At 44.7% G+C, this 15,624-nt stretch overlaps 1 protein-coding gene across 2 annotated transcripts in view; it reads right to left on the reverse strand.

The window, feature by feature from the left end:
• Positions 1 to 6,183: 6,183 nt before the first annotated feature.
• The window catches only part of Myzap (myocardial zonula adherens protein), an 87,267-nt gene continuing 77,826 nt past the window's right edge, over positions 6,184 to 15,624 (reverse strand). For both annotated transcript variants that reach the window (NM_001014211.1, XM_087562818.1), the window contains 1 exon segment: positions 6,184 to 7,067. In NM_001014211.1, the coding sequence (NP_001014233.1) occupies positions 6,971 to 7,067 (97 nt within the window). In that variant the 3' untranslated portion in view covers positions 6,184 to 6,970.

Below are 15,624 nucleotides of genomic sequence, written 5' to 3' on the forward strand. Positions count from 1 at the left end.
AAATCCTGTGAGCATCTATAGTGGGACATAGAAATGTTTTCTTCTCTGAGAGGCTGTAATATGGAAATTTCTAGACTATCAGCACAATATTTATACTTGTTACAGAAAAGTGATATTTTCCTCAAAAATCTCAAAGTTTTATAAAGCGTTTGTGTTTTAAGAACTATTACTGACCGCCGTAAGAGACCAGCAGGCAAAGGGACTTGCCACATAAGCCTAACAAACTGAATTCAATCCCAGGACCAAACAACTTTGTGGTGATGTCCAGGATGTACACCCACCCACCCACCACCCTGCTCCAATAATAATAATACTTTAATTTTTAAAAGAGTCATTGCAAATGCCCCATTCTGTAGTGTTCATGAAACATATAGAATGGACAACCAGATGGAAGGTAGAGTTGGGAGAGGTTCCTGAGGCTTTCAGGCTAGCCCAGACCGATCACCTCAGAGCAGAAACAAGAGAGACTCTGCTTCAACAAGGTCAAAGGTAAAAACTAAAAGCTGACTTTGACATGCATGCCCATGCCATGGCACATGTGTGCTCTCTCCCTCTCTCTGTCCCTCCCCTCCTCTCCTAGTTTACTATATATGGTTTAAAAGATATAGTTTAACACACATAGTTCTTCCCTTACCTTATAATCGAACAATAAGTTCCTGGTCTTTCAAAAGCCCAGTTTCACCATTTTGAACAATCAGTGCATTTGCAATCAGCTCAATGACTCACTGGTCCCATTAATAAAACTCACTTTGACACTCTACTCAGTAACAAAAGCTATTTTTAAAATTTCAAAGGAAGGTGGAAGTCTTTATCACCGTGGAAACAGTATTTTTACTACCAGGTCTAATACTTTCAATGTTATGTGGTGTATTCGGTGAAAAAAAAGAAAGAAAAACAAAACAATAGTAAGAAACCCTGGTCAACTCGAGATAACCCTAATTTTCTTTTCCCCAGCTCTCCAAAAGTTTTAAAAATAGATCTGTGAGTACCGTAAAGATCTTTTATTTTGGGGTAGGGCTACGAACTGATCGGTTAAGTTGTTTTTGGTCCAAGGTTGTGTTTTGTTTAGGAGGTGCCAAGTTAAGAGGAAAAGAGAGAATTAAAATATTTGCGAGATGTCATTAATCTCCAGAAAGAGCCCAGGACAGCCGCCTCGACTCCTGCCCCACCCCACCCCCTCCTCAGCTCTCATTTCGGAACTAACCCAGTTTTCTGTTATTTGGCTCAGAAAAGTCTTAAATCTGTAACAAGAGACTGACTTCCTGTTCTCAAGAGTGTGCCTGCCAACAAAAACATTTACAAGAAAAGCCCCAGGGCCAAAAAATTGCCTACTAATTATTTCTCTGCACCCCCCCACCCCTAATTCAGGAAGGTGAATGCTGTAAACGCTGTATCTTAAAACTCTGAAGTATGTGTTGAAAAATTAAGAGAAAGCCCACAAGAGCTGTTAGCTGCTTGCTTATATTTTATTGCATTCAAATTACATCAGTTTTATGGCCCTTGGGCACAAATTATTGGGTTTTTTTTATAATATTTTATTCAGAATTCCACAAAGATTATACTTATATAGTTATCAACATACCTGATGAGAGCTGTATTTCAGGTAGCTTCCCAGATGAGGAAGCAGCAAACCTGACAGCCTGAGGCTGCCCTGAGCTCTTGCCTGATCATGGAGCGTGTCCTAGGCTGGTCCGACAGGGTTGGAGCTGGGTGTTGTGGTGGTCCATCCATCGTCTAGTGTGAGCCCCAGCAGTGTCGGCATTCTGGCAGCCCCCTTGTAAGAATGCACAGACTGGGGAATCAGTGTGAGCACACAGAGGACCTAGAATGGGGAGGACTGGAGAGTAGACGTCATAGCTTGCGACAAACTGCTGTCATCAGGTGCCAGTCCAGGCAAATGGGCCTCAATAACAGGACCAAGAGCACAGAAATAAACTCAGGCCTCTGGCAGCTGAGGTTCAAGAAGTGTGCAAGGGAAAGGCAATGTCAAGTGAGTGGTGTTCTCAACAGCTGTGCCAGAAACCTATACGAAAAAGGAGAAAGGAAGGGAGAGAAGAAAAACCAGGATGCAGGAAGAAAAGGAAAAACAAAAACAAAAACAAAAAAAGCCCTCCTTTGAGTACTTTAACATATCACACCTGGTATTAGCTAATTAGATATTTTGTTCTAATCCCCTTGTTTCTGACCTCCTTCTAGAAACACATCTCAGTCTCCTCTGCTCTTCTCTAACAGAATCCACAGGATTAATTCCCATCTTCAGGTCTGAGGTGAAGATGGCTGTTCACCTGCCTGCTTTCTTGACCACGTCTCCTCTCGCTAAGGGTTGGGTGTGACTTGTTCCCTGAAAGTTCATTTGCTGGAATCTCCAGTGCCCAGCCCGGTGATGTGAAGAGCTGGGATGCTTGGGGAAGGGAAGCCCAATGGAAGGTGGTTACATCATTGAGAATCCCACCTGTAGAAGTGGTTGACCCACCACTGTAGGATCCTTTAGATCTCAGAAGAACAGACATTAAAGGAGTGGGGCTAGCCCTAGAATCTCCTTGACCTCTTGTTGTGTCTTGTGGCGTCTTCCTTCCCCACATACCCCTACCATTTTATCAAACAGCCATGACAGATTCCAACAAAGAGCTGCCTCGATGGACCGCAAGTACTGATCACAGGGGCTACTCACTGCTTCTGAGTCCCCTTCTTCCCTGTCAGCCAAGGAGGCCTTTCTGGGCCCTGGAAGAACACCTCCCAATTCCAAGTTCTTGAGATCAAATCATCCATCCAAGGGCAATATCCTGCAGGAGATTTTCTTGCTGTCTTTTAGAAAGACGAGTCTGCCAAAAGAAAGAAACTCTTCATATACTCCATTTCTCATTGCAAATGTCGACAGGAGGGTCAGGAGGTCACACCCATATAGTATTGGTGGGTTTCGGTGAACACAAATTTCCACAGAACAAATTAGACCTTGTGCGCTGAAAGATTTAAAGCTTGCATACTGACAGGACTGGCAATTCTTCTTTGAGGAATTTAACCTGAGAAAACAATTAGGGGAATGTCCAAGGACGTGTGCATAAGATGAATTGTGTAAGAGAGAGTAAAGACAACCTTTAAAATTCCAATGTGACAGGAGAGGTTAATTGGATCATGGTGCTTGAATGAAATAGAATCCAATATTATATATATATATATATATATATATATATATATATATATATATATATATATATATAAAATGGTTGAGCTGGAGAGGAGGCTCAGCAGTTAAGAGCACTTGCTGCTCAATTATAAGGAGCTGAGTCCAGCACACACAGCAGGCAACTCATGACTAAATCCAAGAAACTGGATGCCCTCTTCTGGCCTCTGCCAGTGCCTGCAAACACATATGTACATATACTAACACACAACCACCCACACACAAATCCTTTTACAAAGACACAGTGGTCCAAGGGTTAGGGATTTGGCTCAGTTGACAAACTCTAGCATGCACAAATCCCCGGGGTTCCATCCCCAGCACTGCGTAACTGGGCATGGAGGTGCTCATCTGTAATCCTAGCACTGAGAGGCAGAGGTAGGAGGATCAGAAGTTCAAGGTTATCTCTGGCTATACCAGAGTTTAAGGCCCTTTAGGATGCATGAGACTCTGTCTCAAAAAGGAAGAAAAGAAATATAATGTGAAGGTTCTGTATGATATATGCACGTAAAATTTAACTACAAGAAGCCAAAATGCTTATGAGAGATATACTGGTGGCATCTATTACATGCGTACTGTGTACCAACTACAACCCTAAGACCTGTCAAAGGGCTATCTTAGTGATTCTTCACAATAACTCCAGTGGGAAGCAACGGCCTCTGCCCTGTTTTACAGGGGCTCTGGCAAGTCACATGACTTGCATAGGCACACACTTAGGGAGTACACTTAGGCAATTAGACCCCAGAGTCTATATTCCTAAACACCATATTTTGAAAAGGAAACAAATAAATGTCATATGTGCTTGTGGGTTTCTGAGAAAGCTAGGGAGAACCGAAATGCATAGCACCGTAATACAGTTCATTTATTCTTTGAAGCCCTCATTCGGGTGAAGTAAATTTGATGTGTTGCTATTAGAACCCTGCTCCCCACTTCTACAAATAACTCATGCTCTTGGTGGGAACTGTGGGCCCATGAATGCCACAGAGTATGTGGAGGTTGGAGGAGAAAGGAACTTTCTGAGGTCACCTCTCTCTTTCTGCCTTGATTCTGAGACAGGGTCTCTTTCTTTCTGCTTGCTGTATACTCCTGACTTTCTGGCCTGAAAGCTTCCAGATGATTCTTCCATTTCTCTGCCTCTCTTCTCTCCATACATGTGCTGGAACACAGATGCAAGCCACCAGGAGCAAACTTGGGTTGTCAGGTTTGCCTACTTAGCAAGTGCCTTTATTTGCCGAGCCACTTCGCTGGCCCTTCCTAGATGTGACATTAACCAAGGATCTAAAAAGCTTTTCTCAGTTTTTCAGTCTGCACAGTGCAGCAACTCTCTGTTAACAGTCTTCCTGGATAGGTTAGTCATTACAATTCACTGCACGTTGATCTACGAAAAACATAAAGGCTCTGACAGCAGAAAGATCCCTTAAACATACCTGTCTGTCTGTCTGTCTGTCTCTCGCCAGCCTGCCCACCTATCTTTCTTCTTCATGCTTGTTTTAAGAGAGGAAGACAGTGGGATGTGAAGTTGCTTGCAGTTGGTTTCCACTGCCGCCTTTGATCTCATTAAAACTGACTTTTAATCCTCTTCTGGACTAGTTTCTTCAGGGACACTGGGTTCCAAGGATGAGCTGCCCCTCCCTGTGTGTCCAGCTTCCCTCTCTGCTGTCTTGATGATGGCTGGAGACATCACTTAAGTTCCAGAGGGCAGGGTTCCTGCTAGCCCTGAGACCCACACAGGGGCCAGCAATGCTTTACAGCAAACCTTCAGAGTGACAGCAGTTACTGCCCAGGCCTGTGCCAGCCTCTAGTGTGAACTTCGTTTCCACTTACCTCAGCCTTGCAAGTTGCTGTGTCTGTCCACGTTAGAGGAGACATCCTTCACAGAACTTTTATGACTCGTGGAAGATCTGTTAGCCAGAGTTTAAACACAAATTTGCCTATAAAAGTGCACATTTTGGGTAATAGTTTTTGCCGTACAACTCTGAGGATCGGAGGTGGATCTCCTGGAATCCATGTTAAAACAAAGGAAGAGAGAAAGGCAAGGGGAGGAGAAGGAAAGGAAACAGAAGACGAGAGAGAAGAAAAGAAAATGGAAAGAAACTGGATGTAGTGGCATACACTTTTAATCCCAGCACTGGAGTTGTGTATGGTGGTGAAGAGACGATCCCTGGGGCTCTCTGGGAGCAAGTCTGGCCTACTTGGCATGTCCCAGGCCAATGAGAGATTCTCTCTCACAAAACAACAAGGCAGATGTACTGAGGAAGGATACTTGATATTGTCCTTTGGTTTGTGTAACACATGTGTGTACATACACATACTTGCATGCACATATGTATGCACATACCAATACACATATGTGTACATATGCACATGGCACATACATGTACACGCACATGCACATGCACATATGTATATACACATACTTGTACATACACACAAAAACATCTACAGATGCACACATGTGCACACACACATGCACATACACACAAACGAACACGCACTTCTTTTTTTTCCACTTTATCCAGACTCAAGGTGATTTAGTCAATGGACTACTTTGTTCAATTGGTTTTTCCAAACTGGGTGAAGGAAGGGAGGCTGTAAAGGGAAATTTCAAATGATTTATTTTATATTTTACATGTATATGTGTGCACATCAGGTCCCCTGAAAGTGGAGTTAGAGCAGTTGGAGCTTCCACGTGGATGCAGGGAACAGGACCCAGGTCCCCTGTAAGAGCAGCAGTTGCTCTTGTCTGCTGAATGATCTCCTCAGGCCCGGAAGGTTATTTTAAAAAGGAGGATCTAACGCTTTTGTGATCACGAATGGATCTTACTCTTTTCAGAAGGTATGTTAACAAAGTGTATTTCAGGATTTGAAAAGGAATGCAATCTTATAACTCACCCTTCTCCTATGAACCAACTGATGAAAGATCAGCAGCATATGACCTTGACACCCTGACCTGCTGAGTGCTATCCCTTCTGCATAGTCATGGACGAAATAGAAAAGAGACATTATTAGAACAAAATAGATAGACTTTATTAAATATATGTTATGTGGGTTTTAATATCAAAGTAGAGTGTGCGTGAACGGACTCCTCATCCATTTAACAAAAATATCAATTGTTGCTAACCATGAAATGATTAAATGCCACGACATACACAATTGTTTTTTAAGTGAGAAAGAAAAGAATCACAGCTTGAATAAATAGAGTGTTCTCAGCTGGTCCAATCAAGGCATAAGGCACACATTGAAATGAGGGATTAGTGAATCAGAAAGCAGATACTCAGGCACACACACAGTCTCTGAACATGGCGGCTCCCACAATCCAACACTCATTCTCCCTGGAGGAGAGAGCTGTGCGTGCTGCGAGTCTTTCCCTCCAGGGTCAAGTGTCTTCAGGCACCCATGCTTCTTGTGCACAGGCTTCTCCATGCAGGAGAAATACTGCTACTAATACTTTTTTGGGTAAACAAAACCTTTATGATGTAACAAAAATAACATTTTTAACTAATGCCCTTTCCCTCCAATCCAAAATCGAGTAAAACAGAAAATAGATGGTAAAACCTGGACTTCAGCATCCACGGAAAACAAATGATGGCTGTGAGTAGCAGGGTCAGTTCAGTGTCTGAAATACAATCTCATGAACCAGCCCTTGCTTGTTCTCCCTGCCTCCGCTATCCTCAGATTCCCATTCTGGGTCACACCATGTCTTTGAGGAAGCAATCACCACCCTCTCCAGACTTTTAAGTCACAGGCTTCAGGACCCTTTGGCATCTGCAAGAGGCATATGTCTCTGAGGACCTAAGTCAGCGTCTTCTTTGAGGTTAACTCCAGGACTCTTGTGTACGGGGTGTAACTCCTGGAGGGCATTGCGATTTCACGAGTCCTGCCTGTTGTGCTGAGGAACAAGAAAAAAAGGAAAATGAGATAAAACCCTTCATATGTTTCATGTGATAAGAACTCAGCACCAAAAACCAAGAACGGGGTGATTAATAATGCAGCTGCATATTTCACAGAAACATTATAAATGGGGATTTGATGTAGACTGAATATTTGTGTCCCTGCAAATTCAGAGCTGAAATTCCCCCACCCCCTAGAGTGATGGTGTCAGGAAGCAGTGAGGCTGTGAAGATGGAGACCTCATGCATAGGATTAGTTCTTCCATGAAAGCTCAGAGAGCACCAAGAGAGGAGAGAGGAAGGGCAGCTGTCTATGAACCAGAAAGCAGGTTCTAACCAGACACTGAATGTGTTGGTGCATTGGTCTTGGACTTCTCGGCCTCCAGTATGAGAATGAATTTGTTTGATCTTTAGCTTCTAGTTCATTTTGTCCAAATATATAAACTACATTTCCCCAGCCTCCTTTGCAATTAGGTGGGCCATGTTACTGATGGGTAGAAATGATTCATACTGTTTGAGGTTTAAATGGTACAACCATATTATTATCTTACATGTTCACCTTCTCCTCTCTTTTATGTAAGGGCTTGGGTGGGGAAGATAGATCCAAGAGGACTTCAGAGCCCGAGGAAGTCATTGATGGAAGAATCCTAGGATCCTGACTGACTGTAGAGTAAGGACCAGCCCCACCTGCCTTGAACTGTGATAGATATGGAGGTGAGTCGCTGAGGCTTGAAGGTACTACAGTCACATTTTGCCCCAACAACACAATGATCCAACACACAGGAAGCAGAACAGTTTACTTCCTTGCCACAAACTTCCCATGTCCAGTTATTCACAAAGTGGTATGGACTATATAAGAAGGGTGACGGACAGGGGTGTCAGATCTTACACATTGCATGTCTCCCCTAGGAGCCAGTTATATAGTAATTTACTTCATGATTAAAATCTTCCATCTTGGAGGCAAGCTCATTAGACACAAGATGTGAGAAAGGAAGTGAAACCATGGAATGTGTGAGGGAGAGGTGAAACATTCCATCCTGCAAGGTACCTCCTTAAGCTCAGGAAATAAACAAGTCAAAGGGTTCAGGATGTCCCTGAAACTGACCAAAATCCAATCATTCTCCAAGCATATACAAGCAATAGAGACAGCTGAAAGACACTCATAGATCAGCTAAACTTTCTGAGAGAAGCAGGAGCCAAAGCCAGGGGGAGTTGGTGTATACCTTTAATCTCAGCACTCAGAAGGCAGAGGTAGGCAGATCTCTCTACAAGTTTAAGACCAGTCTAGTCTACATAGCAAGTTCCAGGTCAGACAGAGCTATACAGCAAGATTCTATCTCAAAATAAAGTAAAACAAAAACAAAAAGAAGGGGAGGAGGAGAAGACCAGGCTAGTTGCAGCAAAAAAGTTCTAGGCAGATCAACTGATCTACCTAGAAAGGACACTTTCCAACCTGATGAGTTAATTGTAGACTCTGCAATGTGGTCCAGCTTTCTAGCTTTCATTACCTATGCTAGGGTAGCTTTTGGCAAATCTTTTCTGCTCCTGTAAGTAACCTCAGTAAAACTCATTGGTTCATTAAGTTCTAGTTTGATGGTATCCTTACTTGGGTCTGTCATTGGTCCCCTATCTAAGTAAGTCAACATTTGCTCACACCTCCCCAGAAATCCAGTGTGTCTTTTCCATACATTCCATTCCCCAGGCATACTGAGAACCACCACTACCCAGGCTCTGACACAGCAGTGGCAGTGTCCCCTATCAAAATAATTTGCATCTGTGTCCATTGCTAGGTCTGATATCTCTGAGGGTAAAGACCGTGTTTCACTCATCTTTGTGACATCAGCAACTCACAAAGGCAAAGGCTGATCTTGTAACTTCCGGTCCACACAGTCATGAGGATGAAAACCAGTGAGTTTGACGCTGCACTCATACAGGAATCCCTAGGGTGTGGCACTTCAAGAAGTCCCTGGTGACCTGGATAGGCAGGTTAGAGGACTAGCGGGGCAGAAACCAGATGGCCTTGTGTGCCAACTCCAATGAAAATTCCATGCAACAGAAATGGTCTCCTGTGACAATATCCTAAAAGCTCATAAAATGCAGAAATATTTATAAAGGTGAACCTTCTGGGTTTCAAAAACAGGCGCTCACATCCCAACCTTTCAAAAATGCAGGGTGGGGCGTTTTATTAAGCTGCTCACTAGGATGCAATAGGACTTCAAGAGTATAAGTCATTTCAGTCATGGAACCAAAATTTGCCTGTTTGCTGAAACATAACTGGGGTCCTGCTAGCCTTTTATGAATCCACAGAGAAGCAGTTTCCCCAGAGGCTGAGGGCACTAACAGAACCAAAAAAAGAAAAGAAAAGCAAAACACCAAAGCTTTGGCAAAGGTCTACTTTATATTTTGATGCAAGCCTTTAAAGCACTTACTATGTGCAGGGTACTAATGGTCATGGAAATATCTGTCACCAAATTGTACCTACTAAGATATAACTGAGGGGGGTGGAGAGATGGCTTGGCAGTTAAGAGCACTAGCTGCTCACGCAGAACACCCAGGCTCAGTTCCCAGTGCCTACATGGTAACTCACAACCACCAACTACAGTTCCAGGGCATCTTATGCCCTCTTCTGGCCTCCAGGTACTAAGCATGCATATGGTACACACATATGCAGGCAAAACATCATAAAATAAGATAGGTCTATCCAAAAAGTTAAAAGGGGGTGGGGGCTGGAGAGATGGCTCAGTGGTTAAGAGCAACAACTGCTCTTCCAGAGGTTCTGAGTTCAACTCCCAGCAACCACATGATGGCTCACAACCATTTATACAGGAATCTGATGTCCTCTTCTGTTGTGTCAAATCAGCTAGATACACACACACACACACACACACACACACACACACACACACACACACACTATATATATATATGTATATATATATAAATTCTTAAAAAATGTAAATCTAAATTTAAAAAAAGAGAGAGATAATAGAGTTTACTGGAAACCAGGTTGCAATTCATTAAGGGGTGAAAGAAAAAAGTCTCATTTTTCTCTCTCCTTTTTATTTTTTTCTGCGTTCGGAGGCCAGATGACCTTAATTTGTTCTCGATGACTAATTACTATGTATCATACTTTTCAAACTGATCTCATTCCTGAAAAAAAAACAAGGACAGGTGTTCAAAACCCTTGAACTACAGACAGCCACGCCCCATGTTCTTGTTCTGTGACGAGACCCTTGCTCACTAGAAATAAATGCAATGAAAAGACGATGAGGAGAGGAGGGACAGGAAACTGGATACAAGGAGGAAAGATGGGTATCCATCAGGGTGGAGAGAGCAAGGAATGGGGGCTTCTGAGGATGCCAGGAAGGTGAGTGATAGCACGGGTGAGCAGTCCACGGTCAAAGCAATCATGGCTGAGATATGGCTGTCCTGGGGCCACAGCGAAATGGAGGAAACACCCAGACTCTGAGCACTCTCGGGCTTGGGCTGGGGCCCTGTGTTTGTTAGCTGTCTACGTGGTAGCAAGCTTTATGCTGTGAAGAATAGCCTCCCAGCCAAACAGCTGCCACCTCCAGCTGTGCCTGCTGGCACAGGGTCACCACAACTGGGCTGGGTGACGACTGGCCTTCCTTACAGGAGGGGAGGGAGGATCTTAGGCCCTTCACCTCAGTATCCAGACTTTTTTTTTTGTAACCAGCTATATTCAATTCTTCCTTAATTGATAGTGCTCTCCGGGTCTTGGGATGGGGCTAGGGTGGGGCTAGGGTACACAAGCTTGGGAAAGCTAGGGGAAGGGGGCTCTGTTCCTGTGGCTTTAGGAGAAGCTATGGCACATGCTGGGTGATGACTTTCTAGTGTTGCTGGTTGGGGTCACCCATGTTTCTATCAGTAAGCCCCCAACCATTCACTGTAAGTAAAGCCCAATGAACTCACTGGTGGAGGGGAAAGAACTCTGGATTGTCATCGGAAACTTATGGGTGGGGATGTGTATATGTAACCTAGTGCTTCCCCCCTCCCTCGAAGCAGAGAAAATTCCCCAAACGGACGGACTGCCAAACCTCCCTTCCTTTAGTTTAGATTTTAGTTTTAAAAACAGGTCTCACTATGTGCGCTCACTTCAATCCTCCTGCCTCAGCTTCCCCAGTCAAATTTCCCTTTTCAAGGTGAGGAAATGAAGACTCGAGGAATGCAGAATTTTCTCCAAGCTACGCAAAAGGCGACTGGCAGACCCAAGGTACAGACCCAGGTCTAACACACAAGCAGGCGTCTTAGCCGCATCTAAGAGCTGACTCTGGAGAACAGGCTGACACACTTAGCCTGGAAATGGTCCTTAGAGGACCAAACAGACACCAGCTGGAGGGCTCCAGAGGCCAGAGGCTATAAGGAACAAGGGCTTGTGTCCCAGGAAGGCTCCGCCACAGGGAGGAAAGGGAATACTAGGGACAGGTACAGTCTTTGCAGGTACTCTGAGGAGAATGAGGCGCCATGAGAGAAGATGGAGGGCAGAGCAGGAGGATGAGAGAGCTAGGGAAGGAGCATCCTGTGTAAGAGCAAGCATTGTTCTGCCTCGGAAGGGCTATGGGGAGATGGTACCACACAAGGGTGAATTGAGTGCCTAGGCCACAGGCACCATTTCTGAGCATGTCTTAGGGGACGGTGATTAGGAAAAGGAACAGAGCCTTCTGCTGGCTGCTTGACCAATGTGAGTATCGAAGCACAAGTCAGTGTGGCTTCTTCTAAGATCTCTGCTAAATGAGCAAACCCTTATAACACAGGTCAGCTTCCTAAATCCCCACATGCTACACACCTCTTGCATATTCATCCAAAGAATACTTATTGAGCATCATCTGAATACCAGACTCTACAGTCTGGATGCTCGCTTCCCAAAGAGCTCCAGGAATCAAAGGACTGGGCCCTATGGGGCACTGCTAGAAGGTGGTGGTGGGGCCCCATAGGAGGCATGGCCTCACAGGAATTCCATGGTGGCCGTGGGGGGTACCCTTCAGGGGGGTGTGGATCCCTAGTCTAAGTTACTCTATTTCTGTTCTTCCTGGATCATGGGATAGACAGTTTTTATTTCACCATGCAGTGCCCTCACCAAAAGATCTTGGAATAAGCTAAGTCTATACAATACTCTTTCTACTTCACCTCGGTAGTCCATTATAGTAGCAATCAGGCAACTAATACCCTCGTCCGGGGGGTGAGCAACTCAAGGCATTTGCAATGCTGCCAGGAAAGGGGGCAGTGTGCATGGTGCACACCTTAGAAGAGGGGGTTAGAGCCATTATGACTAAAGAAGAGGTCAATGCGATCTTGTTACTTGTGAGTTATATACTCTAGGGGCAGCAGCAAGCATTTGACCCCTGCAGGTGTGGGAAGTGAGTGGGAGGGCTCCTGCTCCCCGTGGCGAGAGCCTGCGGCGCCTGGAACACACAAGGATCACTGTGTGTCTCAGCTGACAGAGCTCTGGTACTCCCCTAGCCTTCCACTCTACACAGGGTCTAGAGGATCCGAAGCCACGGAGGGTTTAACTGAGGAGGCCCATGCACACTGAAGCACTGTATATTTGACTGGGTTACCAGTCGTTGATAACTACCTATAAAAGTTGGCAAAATCACCTTAGTAAACCCAAACTCATTTATATTGGATATAGTGTGTTTTACATATAAGAATCAACATTGGGGTTTAGTTCATTGTAATGCTGGCTATTTAAAAAAAGTGATCTGTGTGTGTTTGTGTCTGAATTTGTACACACGGGTGCCGTACTTGCAGGGGCTGGATGTGGTTGTTGGAGTCCTTAGAGCTGGAGTTAGAGATGGTTGTGAGCCACATCCAACATGGGTGCTAGGACCCAGCCCTCTGCGAGAGCAGTAAGTGCTCTGCACTGCTGAGCCATCCATCCCTCCAGCCCCTTCCTGGCTATGTTTTACTAAGTTACCTACTTGTCTACGTCTTCTCATCTAATCCTCACAGCAACGCAGGTTCACAGCTATCGTCCTTTTTCCCATTCCATGGCTGAATGTGTCCAAGTTTCAGAGAGCCATCAGCCTGCTCAAGGCTGAAGTCAGCCAGCGGCCGGCACGGCAGGGTACGCAGGTGCCCTAACTGTTCTACCGCCATACCCTGCTGAGCAATTCGAGGCAGGAGAAAGAACCACTTCTGTGAATTACCACTTCTGTGTAATTGAGGCTGAATTCAATACTTTCTGATGAAAAACACTGTAGAGGAGGCTGTATAAAAAAATCATTCTGAGCCGGGTATGGTAGCTCACACCCACAGGCCCAGTCCTTGGAAGGTAGAGGCAGCAGGATCAGAAATCCTCAGCTACATGATCACCTGTCTTAATGAAACCAATGTATAAGAAAAGGAGGGAAATAAAGTAAGTAAATTCAAATAAGTAAAAAATTTAGATATAAAGGTATTCTGGGGCTGAAGAGATAGCTCAGTGGTTAAGAGCACTGACTGCTCTTCCAGAGGTCCTGAGTTCAATTCCCAGCAACCACATGGTGGCTCACAACCATCTGTCATGGGATCCGATGTCCTCTTCTGGTGTGTTTGAAGACAGCGACAGTGCACTCACATACATAAAATAAATAAATCTTTAAAAAATATATTCTGGAAAGCCTCAGGGAAGACTTTACTTTCTAGGTCTGAGTTTGAAGTCCACATAAGGAAAAGGCTTTTATCAGGATGCACACAACACAGCTTGGTGGCCTTGGGCTCTTTTTCTTCCTTCCTTTGTACCTGTCTATATGTGTATGGGCATGTGGGTGCCAAGGTGTACACATGGAGGTCAGAGGCTCTTTCCACAATGTGGGTCTCAGGGATCAAACTCATGTCCTTGGGTTATTGGCAAGCAGCTCTACCCACTGAGCAATCTCACCAGCTCAGCCACCCTCAACTTACTGAGTTATTTCCAGGTACAAATGGCTGTACCCAGCCTCAGAAACCTGGTCTCCCCCTGGCTGTGCGGCTTCCAGAAAAGAGAGTTGCTGTTTTCTCTGGACCTTCAGATTTGCTTCCTTTGGAATGTAGGGATTCATCCAGACTATGGGGCTCCGATCTGGTTTTGCCCATAGGCTTCTATTTAAGCCAGACTTACTTAGAATCCAACATTCAAAATTAAGTGCTGGCTTAGTTTAGTTGGAGCTGAGAAGGCTATGGGGAGGGAAGATGTTTCCCAGAGAACACCTCAGTAATCTCCCCCCACCACCACCTCCCCAGAAGCCCCCACAACAGGGCAAGGCCTTTGTGAGAAGCCAAGTGGAAACCCTGCCTCGGGATCGCTCAGAAGCTCTTGTCTCCTCACCCCTGTGACCTGAGGGTGCTTTTCACATAGTAGGCACTTCATAAATATTTGAGAGGAAACGGGTGAAATATTATTCTGCCCTTTCGGAAATGTGGTTATGTAGTTTTCATTTCCTCCGCTGACTGACCTAAGCAGTTAAACTGCCACAATGGATCCTGAGGGAAACCCAAATGCTACATTTATGGAAAAGCCGCCTTTCGATTCGGACATGCCTTCCAGGCTCACTGTGGCCATAAGTTAAGGGTCTGTCAGCACTTCCATTATGAAAGCTGTTTTGTGGTTTCATAACGCAGCCATAAAAGTTTGCCTCCGGCTCTCCCTGGGTGTACAAATTGAAAAGCTTGTTTTAAGCCAAAATGTGGGAATCAGAAAACAAACAATTTATTGGTTTCAGACATGGTTTTGTGCCCGTCTTGGCCAAACAAGATTTATGATGTGAGGAAATAGAATGAGCTGAGACACTTGCTTTCTGAAAAGCCTGAGAGAGAGGGAAGTGACCAAATGACTTATATTTCAAAAGGGTCCCCAAATACAATCAGTCATTTCTTTTGCTTATATTTTCGTCAAGTAAACCGCGTCCTGTGCTGATGAGATGCTGAATCTACTTCATGTATCCTTGTCTTTTTTAAAAAGCAGTTCCTGTTAATTCTGTTAGAATGGTATAACTGCCTGTTTACCCGGACATCAGAAAACTGGCAAAGAAAGTTCAACAATGCTGTTAGTGAGTTCCTCTGACGATAGCAAATGGCTGGATTTAATCAGAAAGAACCCATCAGTCACAGATTTAGAAGTAGGAAAATGAGGTCTCACCGTACCACGTTAGTGATGCTGGAGACTCAGTAAAGCCACTGACTTTTAAGACTGGGAGGCCAAGGCCTCAGCATAGAAAGAACTTCAGACACCAGGCTACAGGTGGTTAACAGGACCAGGCGCAGGCAATCCCCATCCCAGCTGGGCAATCAGCTGGTCACTCCTTCCCAGCAGATGCTACTATTAAAGATCCCAGGATCTGACACCTTTTCTGGATCACTGCACGACCCATGCAAGTGTGCACGCCTATAGCAAGAGTCCTTTCTTGTTCTCATGATACCAGGGCTTGGCAGTTCACGACTCTGACGACCTTAATCACAAGCCATACGGCATCAGCAACCGTATTATTTCACGTCTGGGCTGAACACAATTGAGCACCTAGCCATGGCAAGTTTGTTTCAGTTGGAAGCAGGACACTAAAATCACAGATTCAACTT

Source organism: Rattus norvegicus, chromosome 8 (assembly GCF_021556685.1).
Source record: "Rattus norvegicus strain SHRSP/BbbUtx chromosome 8, alternate assembly SHRSP_T2T, whole genome shotgun sequence".
In the NCBI taxonomy this organism is placed as follows: Eukaryota; Metazoa; Chordata; class Mammalia; order Rodentia; family Muridae; genus Rattus; species Rattus norvegicus.